This window comes from Neoarius graeffei, chromosome 10 (assembly GCF_027579695.1).
Source record: "Neoarius graeffei isolate fNeoGra1 chromosome 10, fNeoGra1.pri, whole genome shotgun sequence".
NCBI classification, from domain to species: domain Eukaryota; kingdom Metazoa; phylum Chordata; class Actinopteri; order Siluriformes; family Ariidae; genus Neoarius; species Neoarius graeffei.
Window position 1 is genome coordinate 36598622 of NC_083578.1, and position 24663 is coordinate 36623284.

Below are 24663 nucleotides of genomic sequence, written 5' to 3' on the forward strand. Positions count from 1 at the left end.
GCCAGGGGTTCCCAAACTTTTCCATGCCAAGGCCCCCCAAACAGCATTAGCTTCTGGCCGGGGACCCCCTTTGTAAACCCACAGACAATTCTACAAAATATGTAAAGAAACATCAACTTTTAGAATGTTTTCTCTTACTTTTATTCAATAGTCAATAATTGTTACATTTGTTTAGCATAAGAATATTATTAACTAACATGTTTTCAACACAAATATTTTCGCACTGAACAATAAACTGTATCACCTCCTGTAGTACCTGATTCAACTCGTTATCCATCCTTTTTGTGACCAGTGCCTCGCGATGGAGCATGCAGTGTGTGGCCACTACATGCGGGGCCTTCTGCTTAATGAGAGCGGTCACTCCACTGATCTTCCCGGTCATTGCCGCGGCTCCGTCCGAACACACCCCCACACAACGGGTCCAGTCCAATCCGTTAGACTCGATGTAATTGTCCAAAACGTGAAAAATGTCTTTCCCAGTAGTTCTTCTTTCAAGTGCTTTACAAAATAGTATTTCCTCCACAAATCTTTCCTGTGAAATAAATCTGATGTACACAAGCAGTTGGGCCTCATTGGATAAATCTGTGCTCTCATCCAGCTGAAGTGTGAAGTATTCGCTGGCGCTCACCTGCTCCAACAGCTGAGCAGATACGTCTTGAGCCATGTCTCCAATCCGTCGGCTCACGGTGTTATCAGAGAGTGGGACAGCATCGATTTTTTTGGCAGCATCCTCACCAAGCAATTCTCGGACAATGTCTTTGGTGGCTGGTAAAATCAAATCTTCTCCAATTAAGTGAGGTTTTTTAGCACGAGCAATGTGGTACGAGGCTAAAAATGATGCCTTCAGGGCCCGCTCGGGGACAGTAGCTTGCTGGGTGAATGCAGCAGATTGCCTGACCAAATGCTCTTCTTTGCATCTGAAGAAATCTACTGTTTTTTCGGCATCTGTCGGATGTTTTTGTACCAAGTGACACTGAAGTTTCGAAGGTTTTAAGCACTCGTTTGACAGGGTCTCCAGACAGAGGACGCATTTCAGGCAATCATGGCCATTTTTCTGTATGGCTGTAAAGCCATACTTAATGTATGCTGACTCATATTTTCGGATTTTAGTTGGCCAGGACTTCTTACGTTTTTTTTTCACAGCAGTGTCCTCCACAGCAGGGCTGTTGGTTTGTTCCTTCGATCTCTTCTTCAAAAACCTGTTCATTTTGCGCAAGCAATAGAGTGCTCCGAGATGATGCTAAAAATAGTAACACTGCGGTCTGCGCGGCCATCTTGGATGTCACTTGCTCCAGAGCGCTCATAGAGTACACATCATAGAGTACACATTCACCGATTCGTTTCCGCGTTAGAGGGCTTAGAAGCTTGGATTTTTTAAGAATTTAGACATCTGAAGTGATGGAGCACTACTGTGAAAGTTTGGATAAGCAGGCACGGGAGCATTATGCTGAGAAGGTACGTTTCATTGGGACTGTAGATCCATACACTGTCAGTGAGAAGGAATGGAAAGCTGACCCCAGCTTGTTGCCGCATGTGACATACATCGATCTTGTGAACTATCTAGTGTTTCACCCAAGTCCATTTTGTGAACTAAAGGATTTCCAGAACTACAAGAGTATGGAAGCAAAAATCTAAATAATGTTTGAAAAACTATTATAATTATTATCAATTATTTTAGTCAGTGAATAAAATGTAGGCCTAGAATGTAACTTGTACTAACAGCATGTGTACATAAACATTACTAGGCCTAGATCTTAAATGCCATTTGATGCAACAATGCACTGCAGTAGACATAAGCTACCTAATGTGACAAATATATCCATTAATCATTGCTGAAAGTACATAGAAAAGATAATAGTTTGTATCACATTTATTTTAGTAACTATGAAATTCAAGACAATTTAACCTACCTGTCACAAAGTGATCATAACAAATCCGGATACAGTCAAGTTGTCCTAAATTTGATCGGTTGATGGCAGCCAGCCACTGTCATCTCCTCTGCTCGCTTTTCTCCTGTGCTGCAATTCCCTGGTTAGTCACGACTTTAGGGAGTCTGTGGAAGCTTTTGCCACCCTTTTCCCCCCGGCTACTACAGCCAACAATGACATATGTATTCGGCATTGTCACCCCTTTTTGCTTCGCTGAACAACAACAATGCACTGACACAGCGACCTTTGACTTCCAATATGGCCGCCGCTGGGTTCGCGCTGACCTCGAAGCACTCTATATGCTAGCTTGAGGAGCAAAGCAGCTTGATAAATGGCACAAACCGCAACGTCACAGGCAATCGGAGAGATGAGCATGGCAAACAACGTTTCGATTGACTCCCATTATAATCCTGACAGCGCTTTTACTACAAAATCAGAAATGTCACTTGTTTTCAACTTGCTCTATTGTCCACATTTTTTACACTAGGGACAAAACAATTATCAATGTGTTCATGAGAGCCTTGTAGCGCTCAATGTGAAAGAACTTTGTGAATAGCTCCTTTCGTTTCCGTGCAAATCACTGTTGTTCGAGGAGAGGGAACTCTGAGAAAAAGTGCTCTTTGCTTGTCATACTGTGTCTCTGCCCTGCACCTGTGCACCGTTACCAAGGCGACGAGCTCCACTCAGGGAGCAGAGAGGGGAGGGGCTGCTCGCTCTCACACACACACAGGAGGGAGGGGCTGCTCCCTCTCAGAGAGACACATGCTAGCCTCATGGCAAGTCACACATTCACACAGTTCGACTGCTACGCGCACTGCATCACTCTCACAATTTCAACAGGGGAATTGTTGTCTCTAGTTAATAATTATATTTTATAATAATGATTAAAAAATAATTACAATATATTTAATAATATTTATTTTAGAGTCACGTGGGTACGGCGAACAAGATGGCGGCAGTCTAGGGACTCTCCTCTCCCTGACGTGTAAAATTGTAAATTATTTCAAAAAAGAGGCTCGCATTTGAGAAAGATCTACCTCCGCCTTCTAGAACAGATGGTTGGTGTTGCTTTATTGAAATGAAACAACAGAAAATAGGCGAAATGTCGTCGTCGAAGTATTTTAAAAGCGCAGACCGCATGGCGACCCGGAAAAGCCCCCAACATGAGGAAAGCTCAGCAGGTTCCTGCCTCCTTAGACAGTTTGTTCACAGAAATTGCTAAAATGAGCACAACACTGTCAAGTGTCGCAACGGACGTCTCGGCTATTAAGGAGACGACAACTGAGCTGAAAACAACAGTGCAGGCCATGCAAGAGAGACTGTCGGAGGCCGAAACACGCATCACGCGCCTGGAGGAAACTACGGAGCAGACCCTCGCTGACAAGGACAAGAAAAGTAAGCTAATGGAGGCAATGTGGGAGCGCGTTCAAGCAATGGAAAATAATAGCAAAAGGAATAACGTGAGGCTAGTGGGTTTGAAGGAGACATTTGGGACCAATGGGACATTGTTGAGCTGTGTTCAGAAAATCTTAGAAGAGGGATTGGGGATTCGGGCTGATGCTGCTGAGTTTGAAATGGAGCGAGCACATCGCACGCTCACACCCGTGCCGGACCCAGGACGACCGCCGAGACCGGTGCTCATTAGGTTCCTGAGACAGTCAGCGAGAGATAAAGTAATAAATGTGGTAAAAGAAAAACGGGGCTTCGTGTGGGAAGGATGTCGGCTGTCGGTATTCCCCGACATGACGAAAGAATTGGCGGAGAAGAGAAAATCCTTCACACCGGTGAAGCGCAAACTTCAGGAGATGGAAGTGAAGTACACACTGGCCTATCCGGCCACACTGCGCTTTAAGTGGCAGGGGAAAAACGTGAGCTTCACTACAGCGACGGCGGCGGACAAGTTCATCAGCAACAACAACCAGGATGGAGATTGAGCATTTAACGAGGGAGGAGAGCTGACGCATGTTTGTATTCAAGAGCCCATACGTGTTGTAAAGATCACGTCGGGGGAGTTTCACGTGACAAAGCTGCCACCGAGGGGACACAGGCGGGAGGAGCGGTAACCCACGGACCAGATAAGGTTTTTCGTTGAACATTCAAGGCTGCAGATGACAGCTTCAGGACTGTCAGACGTTGTCTGGCTTGAATTTTGGTTTTTCTTAGTTCTTTTTTTTCTTTTTACCCGTTTCGTTTTGAAAATGTTCTTTTTCCAGTTTGTGTGTACATGTTTTGCAAAGTACAGGTCCTCTAAGAAAGCTACCAGTAGGTGTGGGCATCTCGATCATACACAGTGTTGTAGACATGATTATGGAGGGACATTTGAACAATTATGACAAGGAGATATATTAAGTATATGTCTTGGAATATTAATGGGAGCGGGAATCCAGTCAAAAGGCGTAAAGTGCTGTCATATTTGAAGACTAATAAGGCAGACATAGTTTTCATACAGGAAACCCACCTAAATGAAGGGGAATCAGAAAAATTTAAAACAGGCTGGGTCAGGCATATTTTTTATAGTTCACTTTTAAGTTCACGCAATGGAGTAATGATTCTGGTCAGTAAAAACATACACTTTGTGTTGCTTAAAGAGGTTAAAGACACAGAGGGACGAATGATATGTGTGCAGGCGATAATAGAGGGTTTACAGGTGATATTATGCAACATTTATGCGCCAAATAAAGGGGACCCACACTTTTTTCATGAGGTGAATAAGGTTCTAGGAGAAATGGATGGGCAAATAATACTGGCAGGAGACTTTAATCAAGTCATGGATCCTATATTAGATAAAAGTCAGTTTAAAGGTCCACTGATGACTAAAGATAGGGAAGCAATACACATGTTAAAAGAAGACATGGCGCTTGTAGATGTCTGGAGACTTACCAATCCTCGGGAGAGGGAATATACTTTTTTTTCCCATTGCCATAAATCACATTCCAGAATCGATATGTTTCTAATTGCAAGCCCCTTAATTAACAGTGTAAGTAGTTGTAATATACGATGTATTGCCATTACAGACCATGCAGCGGTGGAAATGTGTATGATGGCTGGATCGGATATGGTTAAGAGCACCAGATGGAGAATGAATACCTCCTTATTACAAGATCAAGGCTTTAGGACATTGTTAGGTGAAGATTTGAAATCTTTCTTTGAGCTAAACATAGGTAGTATAGAGAATGTTTCAACAGTTTGGGAAGCCTCAAAAGCCTACATAAGAGGGAAATTGATAGCGCACTCAGCTTTGAAGAAAAAGGAAAACCTAAATAAGATTAGAAAATTGGAAGATGAAATTAAATTGAGGGAAAATGATTTGGCACTGAAATTTTCAGAATCTAAATATCAGGAACTATGTAAACTTAAGTTTCAGCTGCAGGAAATCTACAATAAAAAAGTAGAATACTCCTTATATAGATTAAAAACTAATTTCTATGAGGGTGGGGAAAAGACTGGTAAGATATTAGCCAGACAAGTGAAAAGTAAAGACTCCTCAAGTCTAATTTCAGCAATTAGACAAGGGGATAAACTGGTAACCTCAACAACAGACATAAACAAAACATTCCAACAGTATTATGAGAAACTATATACATCAACAGTATCTTGCGATGATAATCAAAGGGAGCAGGAATTGTTTTTCTCTAATATTGACATGCCCAAACTTGATATAGATCAAGCGAGGAAGTTAGAGTCACCTATAACAGAAGGAGAAATAAGGAAGGCTGTATCATTGATGAATACTGGGAAATCTCCAGGTAATGATGGATTTCCTGCAGAGTATTATAAAGAATACATAGACATTTTGGCCCCAGTGTTGGTTAAGGTGTATCAGGAGGCTTTTGAGAAAGGCCATGTACCACCAACATTTAATGAAGCTTTAATTTCTTTGATTCCAAAAAAAGATAGAGACGCAACAGACCCAGCAAATTTTAGACCAATCAGCTTGCTTAACGTGGATTGTAAAATATTGACCAAAGTATTGGCTCTGCGTCTTCAACAAGTCTTACCCAATATTATACATGAAAATCAAGCAGGCTTCATGAAGAATAGATCCTCCACAGATAACATGAGGAAGTTAATACATTTAATGTGGCTTGCCCATTCTAAGGATGTTCCCATAGCTGCCATCTCTTTAGACGCCGAGAAGGCTTTTGATAAAGTAGAATGGGGCTTTCTCTTTTCTGCTTTGTCACATTTTGGGTTTGGTCCCTGTTTTTCTCAGTGGGTAAAGATATTATATAAAGAACCAAAGGCAGCAGTAATAACTAATGGACTAATATCACCCTTCTTTTGCATCTCTAGAGGGACCCGTCAAGGGTGTTCCTTGAGCCCCCTACTGTTTATAATTTTTTTAGAAACTCTGGCTGTCAGTATTAGAAAAAATACAAGTGTTAAGGGAGTTGAGTGTGGTGGCCAAGAACACAAACTATTGTTATTTGCGGATGATATTCTAGCTGTGGTGACGGACCCTGGCACATCCCTGCCATACTTGATGGAAACTATTCAGTCCTACTCTAAACTGTCAGGTTACACAGTTAATTGGAATAAATCTGAGGCAATGCCATTAACTTCATTATGCCTCCCTCACATGGTGGAAAAATTTAAATTTAAGTGGGTATCCAAAGGCATCAAGTATCTCGGTGTTAAACTCAGTCAAGATCTGGGAGAGCTGCCTTGGCTAAATTTTAATCCTCTATTACAAAAAATCAAAACAAATCTGGAGAAGTGGGTGAGGATTAAACTTACGTTGTGGGGGAAAATTAATATTATCAAAATGATAATAGCTCCTCAATTTAATTACCTATTAATGATGTTGCCAATCACGATACCACCCACTATTTTTAAGAAATATGATGATGTGGTCAAACAGTTTCTATGGGAAGGCAAAAAACCTCGGATCAAACTAAGTAAACTTTGTTCTTCTAAGGAAAAAGGGGGTTTAGGATTACCAGACCCAAGGTTATATGCCATATCTTTTGAAATGGCTAAGTTGGCCAAATATTGGAAACTGACAGATAACAGGTTTGAGTGGATGGACATTGAGAATGAGTTGTGTTCACCATTTAGTGTAAAGGAGATACTCTCTCAGCGCAGTGACATAAAAAGTCCAGTATTAGTCCACTCTAGGGAAGTATGGGCCAAAGTACATCAAATGTATAAGGTTTCACACTATGTACAGCCTTACGCTTCATTATGGTTTAATCCTGCCATCCATATTGGTAAAGTGTCGGTGTACTGGAAGCAGTGGCACTCAAGAGGTATATGTATAATAGGAGATCTATACAAAAATGGACAATTTATGTCTTATGAGGAATTAATCAGTCATTTTAAACTAGAAGGGAAACAACATTTGACGCGGTATGCGGTGGTCCAGATCACCGTATTTTCCATACAAAACGAGGGCATTAATTAATTATTTTTCCTGGATTGTGGTCCGGTTCACCGTATGCTGTATTATATTACGATATAAATAAAAACTTACCAAAATCATACTGTGTTTGTCATTTAATACGAGTTTTTTTACAAAGTCGTACATCATTTGTTATTTTTTCTCAAACCGGAAGAGAAATGCATGCGTAAAACACACGCGCAATAAAAGATACCAGTTCTAACGCATGTAAAAAAGCGGGAGCTGCCACGAGGGAAGTGAAAAAATAATTTTACCAACTTCACAGTAAGACTTTTTATTTGTCTTCTGAACTTGGTGGTCCGGACCACACCTGAAAACGGCGTGGTCCGGACCACAACAGTAGTCCGGACCACCGCGTACCGCGTCATTTCTGGAAATATTTACAAATCAGGGATTGTGTAAATTCCCGAATTAGTAACTCTTCAGAGAATTTCATTATGGAATATATGAAAATGCCACTGGATCGCTGCACAGCTTCACAATTTTACAAAATAACAAATTTTTCTGTAAGTGAGGAGTCCACTAATGTGAAGCTGTTGTGGCAGAGGGATCTGAGAATAAATATTGCTCAGGAGAAATGGCTGGATATGCTGGCAGGCTGTGGGAAGTATGTAAAAGAGGCACGAGGGAAGTTCACACAGTACAAGATTATACACAGATACTATCACACTCCTGTGAGATTACATAGAATGAAACTGTTGACTGACAATAAGTGTTGGAAATGTAAAACAGGATTGGGAACCTTCTTGCACTGTATATGGGAGTGTACATTAGTGGCTCCATTTTGGGCAGAAGTTGTGAACTTCCTGAGTGAATGGAGTGGCTTAGCAATCCCCTTGACTCCTGTGATGTGTCTTATAGGGGACAGGTCTCAGTTACCAAATGTATCTAAAGGAACATTTTCTGTTATCATGGTGGGCCTGACTACAGCTTCCAGAGTGACTTTAAGACATTGGAAGACAGCTATGTCTCCTAATCTGAGGGAGTGGTTGGCTGCAATGGTGGAGACAGCGTCCTATGAAACTATGCTCTGCAGGCTGAAAGGCAAAGAAGAAGAAGGGAGGAGCTCTTGGGAACTTTTTTGGAGCTACACAAAGCAGACCAGAGCCTAAATGCAGCACCCTGCATCATTCATTTGGTGGACTTGTTTCTTTTCTTATGGATTCCTTATGTGTCATGTTTGTTTGGATTTCACAATCCTTCTTTTTTGTGTATGAGAGGATGCCAACACCAAAACACACCAAAAGAAAAAACGTGTATCTTGAACCTGTACTTATTTCTGTGTGTCTGAAAAATTCAATAAAAAAAATTTAAATGAAAAAAAAAAAAATATTTATTTTAAAAAAGTATATTTTTTTCCGCAATTTTTTTGTTATCGTCCCTCCAACTTTCTGAGGCCCCCCAGCGCCCCCTGGCGGCCCCCACTTTGAAAACCACTGGCTTAGAAGTTAACCTGGGGTCCTTTGTGACCTTGCCGACTATTACACACCTTGCTCTTGGAGTGATCTTTCTTGGTCAACCACTCCTGGGGAGGGTAACAATGGTCTTGAATTTCCTCCATTTGTACACAATCTGTCTGACTGTGGATTGGTGAAGTCCAAACTCTTTAGAGATGGTTTTGTAACATTTTCCAGCCTGATGAGCACTTCCACAAACATGTATTGTGAAGATCAGACTTTGATAGATCCCTGTTCTTTAAATAAAACAGGGTGTCCACTCACACCTGATTTTCATCCCATTGATTGAAAACACCTGACTCTAATTTCACCCTCAAATTAACTGCTAATCCTTGAGGTTCACATATTTTTGCCACTCACAAATATGTAATATTGGATCATTTTCCTCAATAAATAAATGAACAAGTATAATATTTTTTTCTCATTTGTTTAACTGGGTTCTCTTTATCTACTTTTAGGACTTGTGTGAAAATCTGATGATGTTTTAGGTCATGTTTATGCAGAAATATAGAAAATTCTAAAGGGTTCACAAACTTTCAAGCACCACTGTATCTTTGTGTGTCTTGCAGATGGCCAATAACGAGAGAGTGAGCTGTGTTCCTCAATGTGTATATATATATATATATATATATATATATATATATATATATATATATATATAATGTGTGTGTGTGTGTGTGTGTTAGTCTCACTGAAAAGTGACAATTAAAATAAAGTGCACCTTGAACTGTTGTGCCTGTTCCCAGTTCCTCACTGCCCAAACTCAGGAAGGTGTTACATTATTGTGTGTGAAAATCCTGGATCAGCAGTTTCTGAAATACTCAAACCAGCCCATGTGGACCCAACCATGTCACGATCAAAGTCACAGAGATCACACTTTTTCCTGAATCTGATGTTTAATTTGTATAATAAGTGAAGCTCTTGACCTGTATCTGTATGATCTTGTGCATTGTGCTGCTACCACATGATTGGTTGATTGGATAACTTCATGAATGTGGACAGTGAGCATGTGTTGTCTGTCTGCTTGAACTCACAGAGACTCCAGAGCTTCTCCACTCCTCCAGGGGTGTCTCTGGAGGTCTACTATATCAGTCTGTAATTTCATCATCTCTTCCTCCAACATAGTCACGTCCTCTGTCTGATACACAGAGAAATGCATACATACAGTACGCAAATATCTAGCGTAATAATATTGGCTCCTGTGTAATATTCTAGAATGACAGAAACACTCACCTGGCCATGGTTGAGTGCAGTTTGCTCCATCTCTCGCCAGACACTTAGTAACTTCTCTGAAGCTGTAACAACAGGATTATTTCTGAAGAGCAACCAGTGATGACTATTATGAAACAATTAAGATCGAGCCTTATAGCATGGTACACTTCAACCCCACTATAATGAACTCTGTTTTTTACTCCAAACTTTCACATATAACAAATTAAAATTGTGTCCCCCGCCTTGAGTGACAATGATTCAGAGCCTTTAAAAAAAAAAAAAAAATCACTGTCACATCCATGTGCTTTGGCTCTCTGAACACAGCGCACGCAGTGCCATTAGCACTAATTACTATGCACCTGTTCCAGATGAGAGTGGAATCACAGAATGGGTTTATAAGGATTCTCTAAAGACACAGACTTGCTGAAGTACACATGCTGTATCTTGTAGCTTACATTACCAAGCCTCATATCTGTGCATTCACTGCAAAAAACTGAAAACTGAATTTGAGGAGAAAATTACTGAATACTAGTGAAATTATCTTGCTGCATGGACAGATATTTTTACTTGATAAGACATCTTAAAATAAGTTGGTTGCAATCTAGAACTAATCTCAGAATTGGTGTCTTGTATTCTTCTAATAGGAAACGCTAGATTGTTTCAATTGTTACGACCCCATAGTTTTCTTGTTTCTGATTTTGCTTTTGTTTTGTGTTCCCTCCTCTTGTAGATCCCGTGGGTGGCGGATGGGCCCAAATTACCACCAATTGGAGTCTGGTGAGAGCAGCGCAGGATTGGTTGGTATTTGGTGTCCTGTCCTTTTAAAAAGCCAACGCTGTGACGTCACCCACGGGGGGGAGAGAGCTACTCATTTTGTTTGTATTCGCGTCCTGTGTTTTTGTTATTTCTTTATTTCTTTTTTTTACTTTTTATGTATCCTTATTTGTAAATAAATTTCCCAGTAAATGTTTTTGCCGAAGTCTGTCGACTATTTGTTCCTCTCTTTGTTGTGTCCTCATTTTGGTACCCCTAGATTGAACTGGGGACATAACACAATTATTTTCAAGATATTTTCATTTGCTAAGATACAATTTTTTTTTTGCAGTGTTTTCTGTCTGGTTTTGACTTTCTTTTGTGCATTTGGACTCTGTGTCATGCTCCGCCTGGACATCCACTCTGGAGATTACGGATCTCTCACGCCAGCGCCGATCCTGATCCGGGACAGGAATTCCATCACCCGTATTCACTTTCTGGTTTTCACTGTTGTGTATAAATAAGCTGTTTTCAGACTCAGACTTTACTAGAAGGTCTCGTTTGTGTCTTTAGCTGGTTCTGTGCTGCTCTAGTGATTTTTCTTGTTCATGGTTTTTGCACTAGCTTTCTTCTGGTTCATGGTGGGGGTTTTTTTGCACGAAGGGTTATTTCAGATTCATGGTTTCTTGCACTAAGGGTCTTCTTGTTCATGCTTTTTTTACACCAGCGTTTTTGTCTTTGCCTGTCATGTTTTTGTCAAGTTGTCTTATTTTGTCCAGACTACTTTTGCCATTTATTTTTTTGTCCTGTATATTTACTTTTTTGCCACACCCTTTCTTCCCTGAATTAAATCATATTTATTGTATTACTGTCTGTGTTGTTCTTGTGGATCCTAACTTCATCATACTTCCACCCACCCTAACACTCTGCCTTTCATCTTTGTCTCTGCCATTCTGTTTGTACCTTGCTTGACCATTGCCCACTTCAGGACTCTGCCTTTGTCTTCCGTTTTTGAACTGTTTGCCTGCCTGGTTGTAAATAAACACTCTTCTTGCAATTACTTCCATCATTCACCTGCTTACAGTACATGACACAACAATAAGTAATCAAGTCTGCAGTCAAGTTAATAATACGTGTTAATGCCATAACACAAAGGCTTAACTAGCCTAGCTTCAGTATCAATAACTAACAATTATCGAGAACGGTGATCAAAGGAGTGATAAAAAGACGAAATGATTGATGATACTGCTCAACTTAACACCTAGTTAAAGCACAGCAGTGGCGTTTTTATAACCCCACCTAGCCCTGTGGCGTGATAAATGACATTATCGGTGATTTGCAACACACGAATGAACTGAATGGTGAATATGTAGAAAACAGCGAGTCAATGGGTGGACAGTGACAACGATACACCGGTAACCTCGGTCATTTATATAACAGACGAAGAAATCATCGCCTCCATTCAGGATCTTTTAACTCAATCAATGAACTGCGATGGTGATTCGGAAGGAGAAATTCATGATAAGGAGAAAGTACCTAAAATTTTGCATACGAGTTTTTGGTGTAACAAGTGGGTCCGTTTCAGTATTACAAACTTTTCAGTGTAATGAACTATTTGGACATGCCCAAAGGAGTTTGTTATAGCAGGGTTGCAGTGTATCTCATTGTAGCCATAGGCATAAAACTATAATGCATGCACACACACACACACACAACTATTATGCATACAGTCATTAAAAGACAGATAAGCATCATCATGTGCACTTTCAAATTTTTTAAGTCAAGACTTCTTTTTACCATGCCATGTCTCTTCTGAATAGCAAGTCTGGTAACAGTATTAATTTTGACAAGGATTTTAAACTTAGTTTTAGTCTTAGTTGCTTACTGAACATTGTAGTTGGTTTTAGTCACACTTCAGTCTTTTTTGTTTTGTTTTAGCCAAGAACTCAGTTTAAAATTTTTTTTTCTAATTTTAGTCAATGGTTTAGTTAAAATTTTCGCAGACAGTTTCATGATACTGGAATGGATTTGCTGAAGGGTATTTCTCCTTGCTGTAAAAATTCCCTTGAGAAGTAAGCATACCTTGAACTATGTTTTTAGTCAGAATGTGTTCCTGACTTACTGTAGGAACCATTTTAAGAGACTGATGTGTTCAGTAGAGGTTTGTTTTTCTTCTCATTTAGTAATTTGTTAAACATTAATATAAACGCCCTGATACTTATATTGCTGTCGCAGTTAGGAATTACCCCCCACCCAGGCATCCATGGTTCTGCTTGTATAAAATATCCCTATGTATGATTTAATGTTACATTTCATTTAGCATTAATGATGTGGGTATTGTGGGCGGCACGGTGGTGTAGTGATTAGCGCTATTGTCTCACAGCAAGAAGGTCCTGGGTTCAAGCCCAGCGGCCAACAAGGGCCTTTCTGTGTGGAGTTTGCATGTTCTCCCCGTGTCTGTGTGGGTTTCCTCTGGGTGCTCCGGGTTTCCCCCACAGTCCAAAGACATGCAGGTTAAGCTAATTGGTGGCTCTAAACTGACCATGAGTGTGAATGGTTGTTTGTCTCTCTGTGTTAGCCCTGCGATGACTTGTCCAGGGTGTACCCTGCCTCTCACCCATAGTCAGCTGGGATAGGCTCCAGCTTGCTTGTAACCCTGTAGAACAGGATAAGTGGGTACAGATAATGGATGGATGGAATCTAGAATGGACACAAATGCTGTTTTCAGAAGGTCTTCCAAGTTATCAAAGTGAATATTCAAGTCTCTAACAACTAAGGCTTTGTCTAAGGAAACAACCAGGTCTGAGATGAAATATGCAAATTCATAAAGAAATTCAGAATATGGCCCCAGGGGGCTGTCAATAATAGGTAATGGAATTGCTTGGGTAGACCATTTTTGTGGCTACGTATGTTATGTTGGTATGAAGAACTTCAAACGTATTGTATTTATGTCAGGGTTTTTGTGTTATGTCTAGATAATAATTATGAATAACCGTGACACCTCTTCCTCTACCAGTTAGACGTGACTGGTGTATATAATTGTATCCAAGATGACTAGCTTCACTTAATGCTACATATTCATTTGGTATAATCCATGTTTCTGTTAAACACAGTACATTAAACTCTTGATCAGTAATAAGTTCATTCACAATTAGCACTTTAGATGTAAGAAATCTAATATGTGACCCCTCACCGAATCCAGGGACACACGTCGGCCGAAACAAATCCGAGATAATTGCAAAAGAAGCTTTTTTTGTTTGAAATTTGTGATTTTTGTTCTATTTCGTTTCTACTGACCGCCAGAGGCGGTGCTTTCAGCACATGGATATCCATCACACGAACGTGCAGGTCGAGTAATAGTAACAACAAAGTCACGTGTGACCTGGGTGACGTCACCCCGTGACCCCGGCATAAAAGACCGGTAAACCCAGGAAGTGACCTCTTACATCTTCTCGCGTTTGCAGGTTGCGAGTTGGGTTGAAATTTGGACAAAGCGCTGAGGTAGTTTCGTTACCCGTAGGGTTGGGGCTGTGCTTATGCACCCTCCAAGAAACTGCGCTAAGTCCACCAACTCTTGTCGTTATATTCGTATTGATTTATTACTCCGTAAGCTGAGCGCTCTCGCTCGGTGGAGTTAGCTGATTAGCCCTCCGGGGCGGTGTCCTCACCGCTGGAGGCCGGCTTGTTTTCGCTTCAGGTAAGCGGGTTTCATTATTTAAATTAAAGCGGCGTTCCTCTCGCCGCTGTTTATCAGTTCTGCGGCGCTCGGCGCCTACCCTTGTTAATATTATTAACCACCTTGTTTTGTGTAGCCTCGCCACCGGCCTGTTCACAGGCCGGCTGTCTTGTGTGTTGTATTCGTATTGATTTATTACTCCGTTAAGCTGAGCGCTCTCGCTCGGTGGAGTTAGCTGATTAGTCCTCCGGGGCGGTGTCCTCACCGCTGGAGGCCGGCTTGTCCTCATTCAGGTAAGCGGTTTTCATTTATTTAATTTAAAGCGGTGTTCCTCGCCGCTGTTTATCAGTTCTGTGGCGCACTGCGCCTATCTTTGTTAATATTATTAACCGCCTTATTTTGTGTAGCCTTGTCTCCGGCCTGCTCACAGGCCGGCGGTCTTGTGTGTTGTATTCGTATTGTTACTCCGTTAAGCTGAGCGCTCTCGCTCGGTGGAGTTAGCTGACTAGCCCTCCGGGGCGGTGTCCTCGCCGCTGGAGGCTGGCTTGTTGTCGCCCAGGTAAGCGGTTTTCATTCATCTAAATTAAAACGGTGTTTCTCGCCGCTGCTTATCAGTGCTGTGGCGCACGGCGCCTATCCTTGTTAATATTCCCGACCACGGGTGTGTTCGCCCGGTCGTTTTTCATTACCGCCTGACTGTTTATTTTGGGCTGCTTACTTGGGGTGTTCTCGCCCTATTTTTTAAGTTCCCTTCTGCCAGCCAGGCGTCATGGACCTCTCTCTCGCTGCGCCAACTTCCCCCCCTCGAACCGGAGGACGGCCACCGCGAGTGCCCCTCATGCCTGGGTATTGATCACCTGCGGCAGGGGCTGACGGACATGGCCTGCGCAGACTGCATGTGCCTGAGCGTGGCTGCGCGGACCGCCGGGCTGGCTCGGCTGGATTCTCCGTCTGACATCCCCCGGGCCTCGGGGGGACAGGACACGGTGTCGGCTGCAGCAGCGGGGCCCAGCAAGCGCCGTGGGTTCCCCCACACGTCTTCGCTTTTAAGGCGAAAAAGAAGCGCTCGGGCGATTTGGCTCAGAAGGTGGAGGTGATGTCCACCGAGCTGGAGGAGATGAAGGCCCTGCTGGCGAATCTTCAGCCTCCGCCACAGGGGGCAGTGTTCCCGCTGCAGGGCCCTGGCGGCAATGCAGGACACCCCTACCTATGGCTTCCTGCAGATGCCCAACATTGAGAAGCGTTACTCCGTTAAGCTGAGCGCTCTCGCTCGGTGGAGTTAGCTGACTAGCCCTCCGAGGCATGTCCTCGCTGCTGGAGGCCGGTTTGTTGTCGCTCAGGTAAGCGGTCTTCATTCATTTAAATTAAAGCGGTGTTTCTCGCCGCTGTTTATCAGTTCTGTAGCGCACGGCGCCATCCTTGTTAATATTCCCGACCACGGGTGTGTTCGCCCGGTCGTTTATTTTTTATTTCCGCCTGATAGTTTATTTTGGGCTACTTACTTGGAGCGTTCTCGCCCTATTTAAGTTCCCTTCTGCCAGCCAGGTGTCATGGACCCCCAGACGCTGGAGGGGACGAGCGCGGCATCACGGGAGCTGTGTGACGCGGCTCCAGGCCTTTGCCTACTCGTCGCGGGAACTGGGCCGGCTGATGTCGTATCTCACCCTCGGCCGCCAGCAGATATGGCGGGCACAGTCCCCTCTGGCCGAGCCCGACCGGCGTGTGCTGCACTCTCTCCCTGTTGTCCCCGGGGAGCTGTTTGGCGAAGCCACTCAGCAAGCCCTGGATCGGAGTGCCCAGGTCATCTAGGCGTAACAGCAGTTCGCTGGCCCCCGCCAGGCCCACCACCATGGCAATGCTGCCCAGTCCTTCAGGGGGCCCACACCAACTCTGTCTCGGCCACGCACCCGCCAGGAGACCAGACGGGTTGATGACTTTCGCCACCCCACCACCTCCCGGACCCGCGGTGCCGCCCCCTACACCCAGTCCACTCCTCGTCACCCCCATGGTGACCGACGGGGGCGCTCTGGACGGCGCTGATATCAGCGCGCCGGCGGTCGGCCACTTTTTCAGCGAACAGCTCCAAAGCTGGAGAGCGTTGACCCCTGGGTGCTGGTGACCCTCACCGAGGGTTACCGCATCCATTTCTGCCGCCGTCCACCACGTTTCATGGGGTCAAACACCACCGTGAGCCATCCGGGGAAGTCCCTCGTCCCCCGGCAGGGAATTGCCACCCTCCTGGAGAAAGGAGCAGTCTCTCCCGTCGACAGGCAGAGACAGCAAGGTGGGTTCTACTCCAGGTATTTTCTGGTTCCGAAGGATGGCGGTATCCGCCCGATCCTCGACCTGAGGTCCCTCAATTCCCACTTGAGGACCATGAGGTTCCGCATGCTGCGTACAGTGGATGTCTTACACCACATCCAGGCGGGCGACTGGTTTGTCACCTTCGACCTGAAAGACGCCTACTTCCTTGCTCCCATTGTGCCACACCACAGGCAGTTCCTGCGGTTTGCCTTCGAGGGCCAGGCTTTCGAGTTCAATGTTCTGCCCTTTGGGATACCGCTGGCACCCCGTGTGTTCACCGGATGTGCGGCAGCGGCATCGGCACTACTTCAGGCAAGGGGTTTGCGTGTCCTGCCCTACCTGGACGACTGGCTTGTCTGTTCACGGTCAGCAGCTCAGGCCCGCACCAACATCGCGACTGTGCTCTCGCATGTCGTAGAGCTGGGGCTCAGGGTGAATTACAAGAAGAGCTCGCTGGTGCCCAGCCGGGAGACGACTTTCTCGGGCATGCACCTGGATTCGAGGTCGTTGATGGTAACTCCCTCCCAGACCAGGATCCACAACATCCGCCTACTGCTTGGCCGCTTCGGACGGGGTAGGTCACTCGCCCTGAAGACCTTTCAGCGCCTGCTGGGCATGCTTACGGCAGCCTCCTCTCTGGTCCCGCTGGGACTTCTGGACTTATGCCGCTTCAGAGGTGGTTCAAGGGTCTCCACCTCCACCCGGTGCTGCACGGGCGCAGCACATCAACGTGCTGGAGCTACGGGCTGTGTTCCTCGGCCTACAGCACTTCCTCTTAGGCCTGACCGGCAGACACGTTCTGGTGCGGACGGACAACGCTACGGTAGTGTACCACATCAACCACCAGGGAGGCACAAAGTCCCTCCAGTGCTTGGAAGTGGTTGGCCAACTTCTGCGGTGGGCCCATCGACATCTCTTGAGCCTGTGTGCCATGTACTTGCCAGGCACTGCCAACAGGGCAGCAGATCTGCTGTCCCGCCAGGACCCCGATCCCGGGGAATAGAGACTCAACCCAGCGGTGGTTCTCGCCATCTGGGAACGTTTTGGCAGGGCAGAGGTGGACCTCTTTGCCTGCCAGGAGTCGACATACTGCCCTCTGTGGTTCAGCCTCCACGGCCCCAGTCCCCTGGGCCAGGATGCGCTGGCGCATGCTTGGCCGAGGCAACTGCTGTATGCCTCCCCCCCTCTGCTGCTGATCGTGCCAACCCTACACAGGGTTGCGATGGACCACCACGGGCTGCTGCTTCTCGCCCCCCCCGGTGGCCGGGCAGAGTGTGGTTCCCAAGTTGCTGCAACTTCTGAACGGCGACCCCTGGTGCCTGCCAGTGAGGACTGACCTGCTATCACAGCTGGGAGGGCAGATCTGGCACCCGGATCCAGCCCGTCTGCAGCTCTGGGTATGGCCGCTGAAGGGCCGGACCCCCTGCGAGGTCCTTGTGAGCCGGCAGTGGTCAATACCATTGCAAGCTCTCGGGCACCCCCCACCAATGCCCTCTATGCCAACAGATGGAGGCTTTTCTCCAACTGGTGCTTAACTCGGGGGGAGGAGCCTACATGCTGCCCCCTGCCGACCATTTGACTGTTCCGCCAGTCTCTGCTTTGATAAGGGTCTTATCCCTGCCACCATCAAGGTCTATGCAGCTGCCATCTCTGCTCAGCATGCCAGAGTTGGGGGAAGGACCGTGGGGTCCCACGCCTTGGTGGCACGTTTCTTGAAGGGTGCTCTCCGGTTGAGACCCCCCCGACGGAGCCGGGTACCCACATGGGACCTTCATTGGTGCTGCAGGCTCTCTGCGACGCACCGTTCTGAGCCCCTGCTCACGGCAGACATTTCATGGCTCTTCCTGAAGACTGCTTTTCTTCTGGCCATTACATCGATGAGGCGCGTCGGGGAACTACACGCGCTGTCAGTCAGTGGGGAGTGCCTGCAGTGGCACTCCGGCGACAGTGGGGTCACCCTGTGGCCTAACCCCTCTTTCCTCCCAAAGACCCTCTCTGCTACCTTCGTCAACCAGCCCCTTAGCCTTGCGGCGTTCGAGGCGGGCCATGGTGAGAGGTCGGAACTTTTGTGCCCAGTTCGCGCCCTCAGGGTGTACGTGTCGCGTACAGAGGGCTTCCGTAGGAGTGACGCCCTGTTTCTGTGCCACACAGGACCGTCGAGGGGTCTGGCGCTCTCTAAGCAGAGGCTATCCAAGTGGATAGTCGAGGCCATATTACATGCCTACAGGCACAGTGGCTTCCCGATTCCTCCGGCTGCCAGGGCGCACTCTGCACGGGGCGTGGTAGCCTCATGGGCATCACTGAAGGGCGTGCCCCTTTCAGACATATGCAGCGCAGCCTCCTGGGCTTCCAGCTGCACCTTCACCAGGTTTTACCGTCTTAATGTCGTCCCACATAATCCTGTGGCGACGGCTGTCATTCCAGGCCCGTCGCAGCAGCACTGGGTACGGGTAGGCACTCCTCATGACCTGGTTGGTATTAGTCATCCATGTGCTGAAAGCACCGCCTCTGGCGGTCAGTAGAAACGAAATAGAATGAGGGTTATGTATATAACCGCGGTTCTATGAGTTTCGGATGACCGCCAGAGCTTGGCAGTCACTCGGAGTGTACACGAGAAGATTTGCCAAGAGGTCACTTCCTGGGTTTACCGGTCTTTTATGCCGGGGTCACGGGGTGACGTCACCCAGGTCACACGTGACTTTGTTGTTACTATTACTCGACCTGCACGTTCGTGTGATGGATATCCATGTGCTGAAAGCACCGCCTCTGGCGGTCATCCGAAACTCATAGAACCGCGGTTATATACATAACCCTCGTTTTTTTCCATCATGTGCAAGTTGAGATCTTGAAGAATGCAATCAGTATTTCAGATAATAGATTGTTTTGTTGGAAAAGCATACATTTTTTGTTGCAAATTGTCTCGTTTTTGTCAGGACTGTAGCCTGCTGGGGGGTGTGGGTAAATTACCATATGGGCCATTCACATGATGATTTAAGTCTTTTGTTTTTTTTTCCACGAATCAGCTGTATGATCTGAGTTGAGCGCATGGCTACTTAACTGCATACAGGCGTGTGATTTCACTATGGAATGAGTTACTAAACAGAGCGGAGAGGAGCAAACACCGCGAAGCAAACAGACACTCGGTATTTACATCGGAGATCACCATTTCTAGCAAAAAAAACCGCAACCTCGTTTTCCAGATTGAATGGAATACTTGAATGATCGGATGATACATGGACCGTTCTAGGATTACATTCCATTGGAGGCATTGGTGTGTGCAAGGCGCCGTTTCTCTTTCTGATGGGGTAAGTTTATTAATCTAAGGCTGTGTGGTTATTTTTGCATGTAACGGAGAGTGTTGTGGTTTGGTTAAGCCTAGGTCACAACCGGACGTACGATTTTTTGGCCGTGTGATTTTTGGTGTTTCCCAAATCGCTGCGTTTTTTTTTTGTTCACGGAGAAAGACGCGCGTTGGCCGTAAGTTTGTCTTGCAACCTGAAAAAAACGTAAGCACCCGTAGAGTTTGTTTGACATGACAAAGAACCTCTGCGGCCGGTCTGCGGCTCAAAAATCAGCACATCACATGCGCGCTCTCGTGCTTTTCACACGCGCGCTCTCGTGCGTTTCATGCGCGCTCTCCGTGTGTTTCTTGCGTTTTTTGCATGTAGACCGGCTGTAGGAGCACATACGGCCGGTTGTGACCGAGGCTTTACATGAAACTAGTGTTGTGTTAGTTGTGTCATCATCGTGCTATCTTTCTTTCTTACGGTGTGAGTAATTTTTCAACCACAAAACGTTAAAGTATACTTTAGGACTTATTTTTGTACTTCATAATTGTGTTGGGCATACTTTGCATGGAAGGAAAATTGACGTGGTGATCTTTGTTTACATGAAAGTAGTATCATGCTAGCTCGTAGGGGGTAGGGCTTTCCTTAATGTCATGCAAATGAGCAGCATTATGTGCCCGCCCTACACCCAGAGTAGCTGAGATGGAAAACTTTGAGGGCGATTTTCTCCCTTTTCTGTTTTAAGAAGTATACACTTTCAAAAGGCCACACATTCTTCAAATATTGTCAGATCTCCACATGGAAGGCATCATTGGAAAGCTTAGAAACTGTACTTTCTGAATCTGTCAATAACTCAAAATGCCCCTGGGCCGACATGTGTCCCTGGATTCTGTGATCTGCCACATATTTAATAGTCCTACCTTCAGATCAAAGGTGCTGGCAGTGGCTGTACAGCCAGTATGATCAAATTTTATATTAATTAAATTACTAGAAAAGACTGAGTATTTCTGAGCTATACTTTTTGTATAGCTCAGGGAACAGATACAGTCTCAATATAGTGCAGCCTGAGTGACGACTTTGTGCAGCAAACAGACAGTTGGTTTAGCCTGCTTGTCTGCTCGCTGGCCTTGGCTCTGGATTGTTACAAATAAACTAGGCCTGTTCTGAGACTAGGAGCTATGCTGCAAGAAATGAGAGCAGCACCTTCCTGAATTGGATGGATACTGTCCCACTCTAACAGGCCAGCCTTGCCCTCAAAACAAGTTCAATTATCTATAAAGCCCACATTGTTTTCAGAGCACCATCTGTACAACCAGCAGTTCAACGACCATAACCTGCTCTAAACTACATCGCCACATCACATTGGGATGGGGCCAAGCATACTACAGTAATGGACATCGCCTTCACTAATTTAAACCCCTCCACAAAGTTACTCTTCATAACCTCTGACTGACAAAGGTGATAATCGTTTGCTCCTACATGAATCTTTGAAAACCAATGCTTGCCTAAGATCCTAATATTACCTGTTATGTCCGGTACCCTGACTCCTGGTATACACCTGACTAAACCTGCTGGTGCCCCTAAAGGCCTAGCTAATTTCACATGCCGTAAGAATGAGTTTCCTATAACCAGAGCTCTTTCAGGTTTCTCAGCAGGTGCTTCACTGAGGAGAGCAAACCTGTTAGACACGTGAACCGGAGAAGAGTTGTGCTCCTGTGCGCAAGCCTTGGCATTAGCTTTGGCTCTACAATTATGGATACAGATAATGGACGGATGTGGGTATTGTATTAATGCAATTAAGATGGTCAAGTTAGGAGTAACAGTTTCCAAATGTAATTTGTAATGGTCAGTATTGGATTAATAAAGGTTTTTTGTTTGAAGAATTTTGTTCTCTGAGAAGTTTTTCATATCACACTTGTTACAAGTAACCTGCTCTGTAAGTGGCCAAGGGAAACAGAAGAAGAGTCACCACATGTATGATTTTAATGTATCGTATAAAAATTAATGCCTAACTAAGCTGTCTGCCCAAATAGTATAGCCAGCTATTTCATCTCTTCTTTGTCTGTGAATACTCTAATTTCATACATTCATAGTTACCTCAAGGAAACTGAATTGAATGCAACTGGACTTGGTTTTATATCTCTGAAAATGTTTCACTTCTTATCCAAAAGGCTTTATCAGTTCACTTCATCAGTTTTTCTGACTAGACCGGGCTAGTCTGACCAGCTGGTGTGAATACCCAGGTAATTAACTTCTGAGGAGTCGTTATCAAGGCCACTGATGTAATTGTTTCTCTAGTACTCCAGGGTGTGATAAAGTCTTTGTCAATTGATGAATTAAACGTCAGTTTCATTAGTGCTTCATTATGTTGTAACAACAGTCATTTGAGGGTCATTAGAGTTGCTGGAGTCACAAGGCCATTTGTGAATGACTGCTGTTCTTGGTGTTTGTGCTCCCTCCCCTGAGGGAGGCCCTTAATCCTCTGGGGTCTGAGGGTATTTTCTGGCACTCTAATGATTTTGGCATGCTCTGATTTTGTTGTCAATTTCAACAAATCTAAGCAGTATTTTCAAAGTCATATGACATTTTTATATTTAGCACAAGTTCAGCTACAATAATATCTATGTAATATGTACATCATGATTGTACTTTAAAAAAAATAACAGATAAATGAAGATGTTGTAAAAAGCAGTTTTAGAACTGTGTTGAAATGTGTGAAAAAAACATGACCTTACTCATTGTGTCGAACAGTTTTGGTCACTTGAGGTGATTCTGTTCAGTCTTCGAAATGTATCAAGCACGAAAACTTAAATCTGCTCCATTGATTGACAATTAACTGGCCATTAAAAAACATGTATCCTATTGTTTTGGGATAAAGGGTTGGCAGTGGGAGGAGTATTCAATGAGAAGTGTAAAAAATTTCTATTCCACTGAATGAGAAGAGTGAAAAACACCTCACACTGCCATCTCTTAAACAGATCAACTCTTAATCCCATCAGGTCAAGTCACAATGGGTAAGGTAATGTTTTTCACGCACTCCAACACAGTTCTAAAACTGCTTTTTAAAACAGCTTCATTTATCTGGTTGTGGCAGTAGGGGCGTGCCCAAGTGTCACTTTGTGAATGGAGGGCAGGGTAGGGGAAGGGGAGTGGCCAAGTCGTCACACCTGTTGTCAATTAATGTGTGTGTGTGTGTGTGTGTGTGTGTGTGTGTGTGTGTGTGTGTGTGTGTGTGTGTGTGTTTGTTGCAGTGATGGTGGGGCATAAAAGGAGTGGGAGAGCAGAGAAGAGAGCCCAGGACCAGAACACGACTGTGTGCACGTGCGTGAGTCCTAGAGTTGAGCAAAGTGAAGCCGAAAAGCTTAAATAAACGTGTGTGAACATTATCTCCCGCCTGCTATACTTCTGTACTCCACCCACATCAGGGAAACCATTACAGTGGTGCCGAAACCCGGGAGTACTGAAGGGAGCCAGCCCCATGGAGTCCTCACCATTCAAGGACCTCATCTATATCCTCGCTACTGCTCAGCAGAACCAGCATTAAGTGCTGATTGCCCTCTGGAAGGAGCAGAAACAACGCATCGAAGCATTGGTGCTGGCCTAGCAGGAAGATCGCCAGGCGTTCTGGCACCTGCTTGTGTTTGCGGGGTCCTCGACCGCCACCGCAGCAGACCCTCCCCACCTCACCCTTACAAAGATGGGCCCGCATGATGATCCAGGAGCCTTCCTAGTGCTCTTTGAACAAGTGGCCGAAGTGTAGGGGTGGCCAGTCGAGCAGTGCACAGCGCGCCTATTTCCACTACTGACTGGTGAGGAGCAGCTCACTGCGCTGCAGCTCCCCACCAACAGCTGACTTATATATGCCAACTTGAAGCAATCCGTCCTACAGTGTGTCAGCCACTCCCTGGAACAACAGCATCAGCGCTTCCGGATGCTGAAGTTGGAGGAGGTCAGCTGGCCATTTGCATTTGGCCAACAGCTCCAGGACACCTGCCGGCGGTGGCTGAGGGTGGATGACCGCGATGCTGAGGGAATCATCGACCTGGTGACACTGGAGCAGTTCATCACATGACTTCCGGGAGGAACGGTGGAATGGGTCCAGTGTCATTGCCCAGCGTTGCTGGAACAAGCCATCGAACTGTCAGAGGACCACCTGGCAGCGGTTCTGACAGCAGGAGGATGTCACCTCTTCTCCTTTTTCCTCTCCTTCCCCCTTCAGCTTCTTCCCTTCCCCATCCTGTTCCCCCACTGTGGAGGCGTGGGCCAGCTCCCCCCCAGCTGGCCCAATGCACCCACGGTGTCCTCCCATTTTTCCCTTCCGTGTCTGTGTCTTCTCCCCCTCAGGTGAGTGATGCCCATAACACCGGTGCAGAGGGGAAGCCTGGGCCAGTGTGCTGACATCTTCAGAGTCAGTGCTCTGCAATGGAGGTGGGAGTGGTGGTCCAGATCCCTGATGGGCCACAGACCGCCCTTGATCGGGCCAGAGCGTAACGTGTGCAAGGGGATACATATCATGCATTGGTCGATTCCGGCTGTAATCAGACCTCAATCAACCAAAGCCTGGTGCAAGGTGAGACCATTGGGGAGAGCACAAGTGGTGAAGGTGCTGTGTGCACAGGGATGTTCACAACTACCCATTAGTGTC

The 24663-nt window shown here is 45.5% G+C and overlaps 1 protein-coding gene across 3 annotated transcripts in view; it reads right to left on the reverse strand.

The window, feature by feature from the left end:
* ikbkb (inhibitor of nuclear factor kappa B kinase subunit beta) overlaps positions 1-24663 on the reverse strand; it is a 270093-nt gene that overhangs the window by 69975 nt on the left and 175455 nt on the right. For all 3 annotated transcript variants that reach the window (XM_060931748.1, XM_060931749.1, XM_060931750.1), the window contains exons 15-16: positions 10020-10081; positions 9821-9924 (exon numbers count right to left, since the gene is read on the reverse strand). In XM_060931748.1, coding sequence (XP_060787731.1) covers positions 9821-9924; positions 10020-10081 — 166 coding nt within the window. The remainder of the gene's footprint in view (positions 1-9820; positions 9925-10019; positions 10082-24663) is intronic.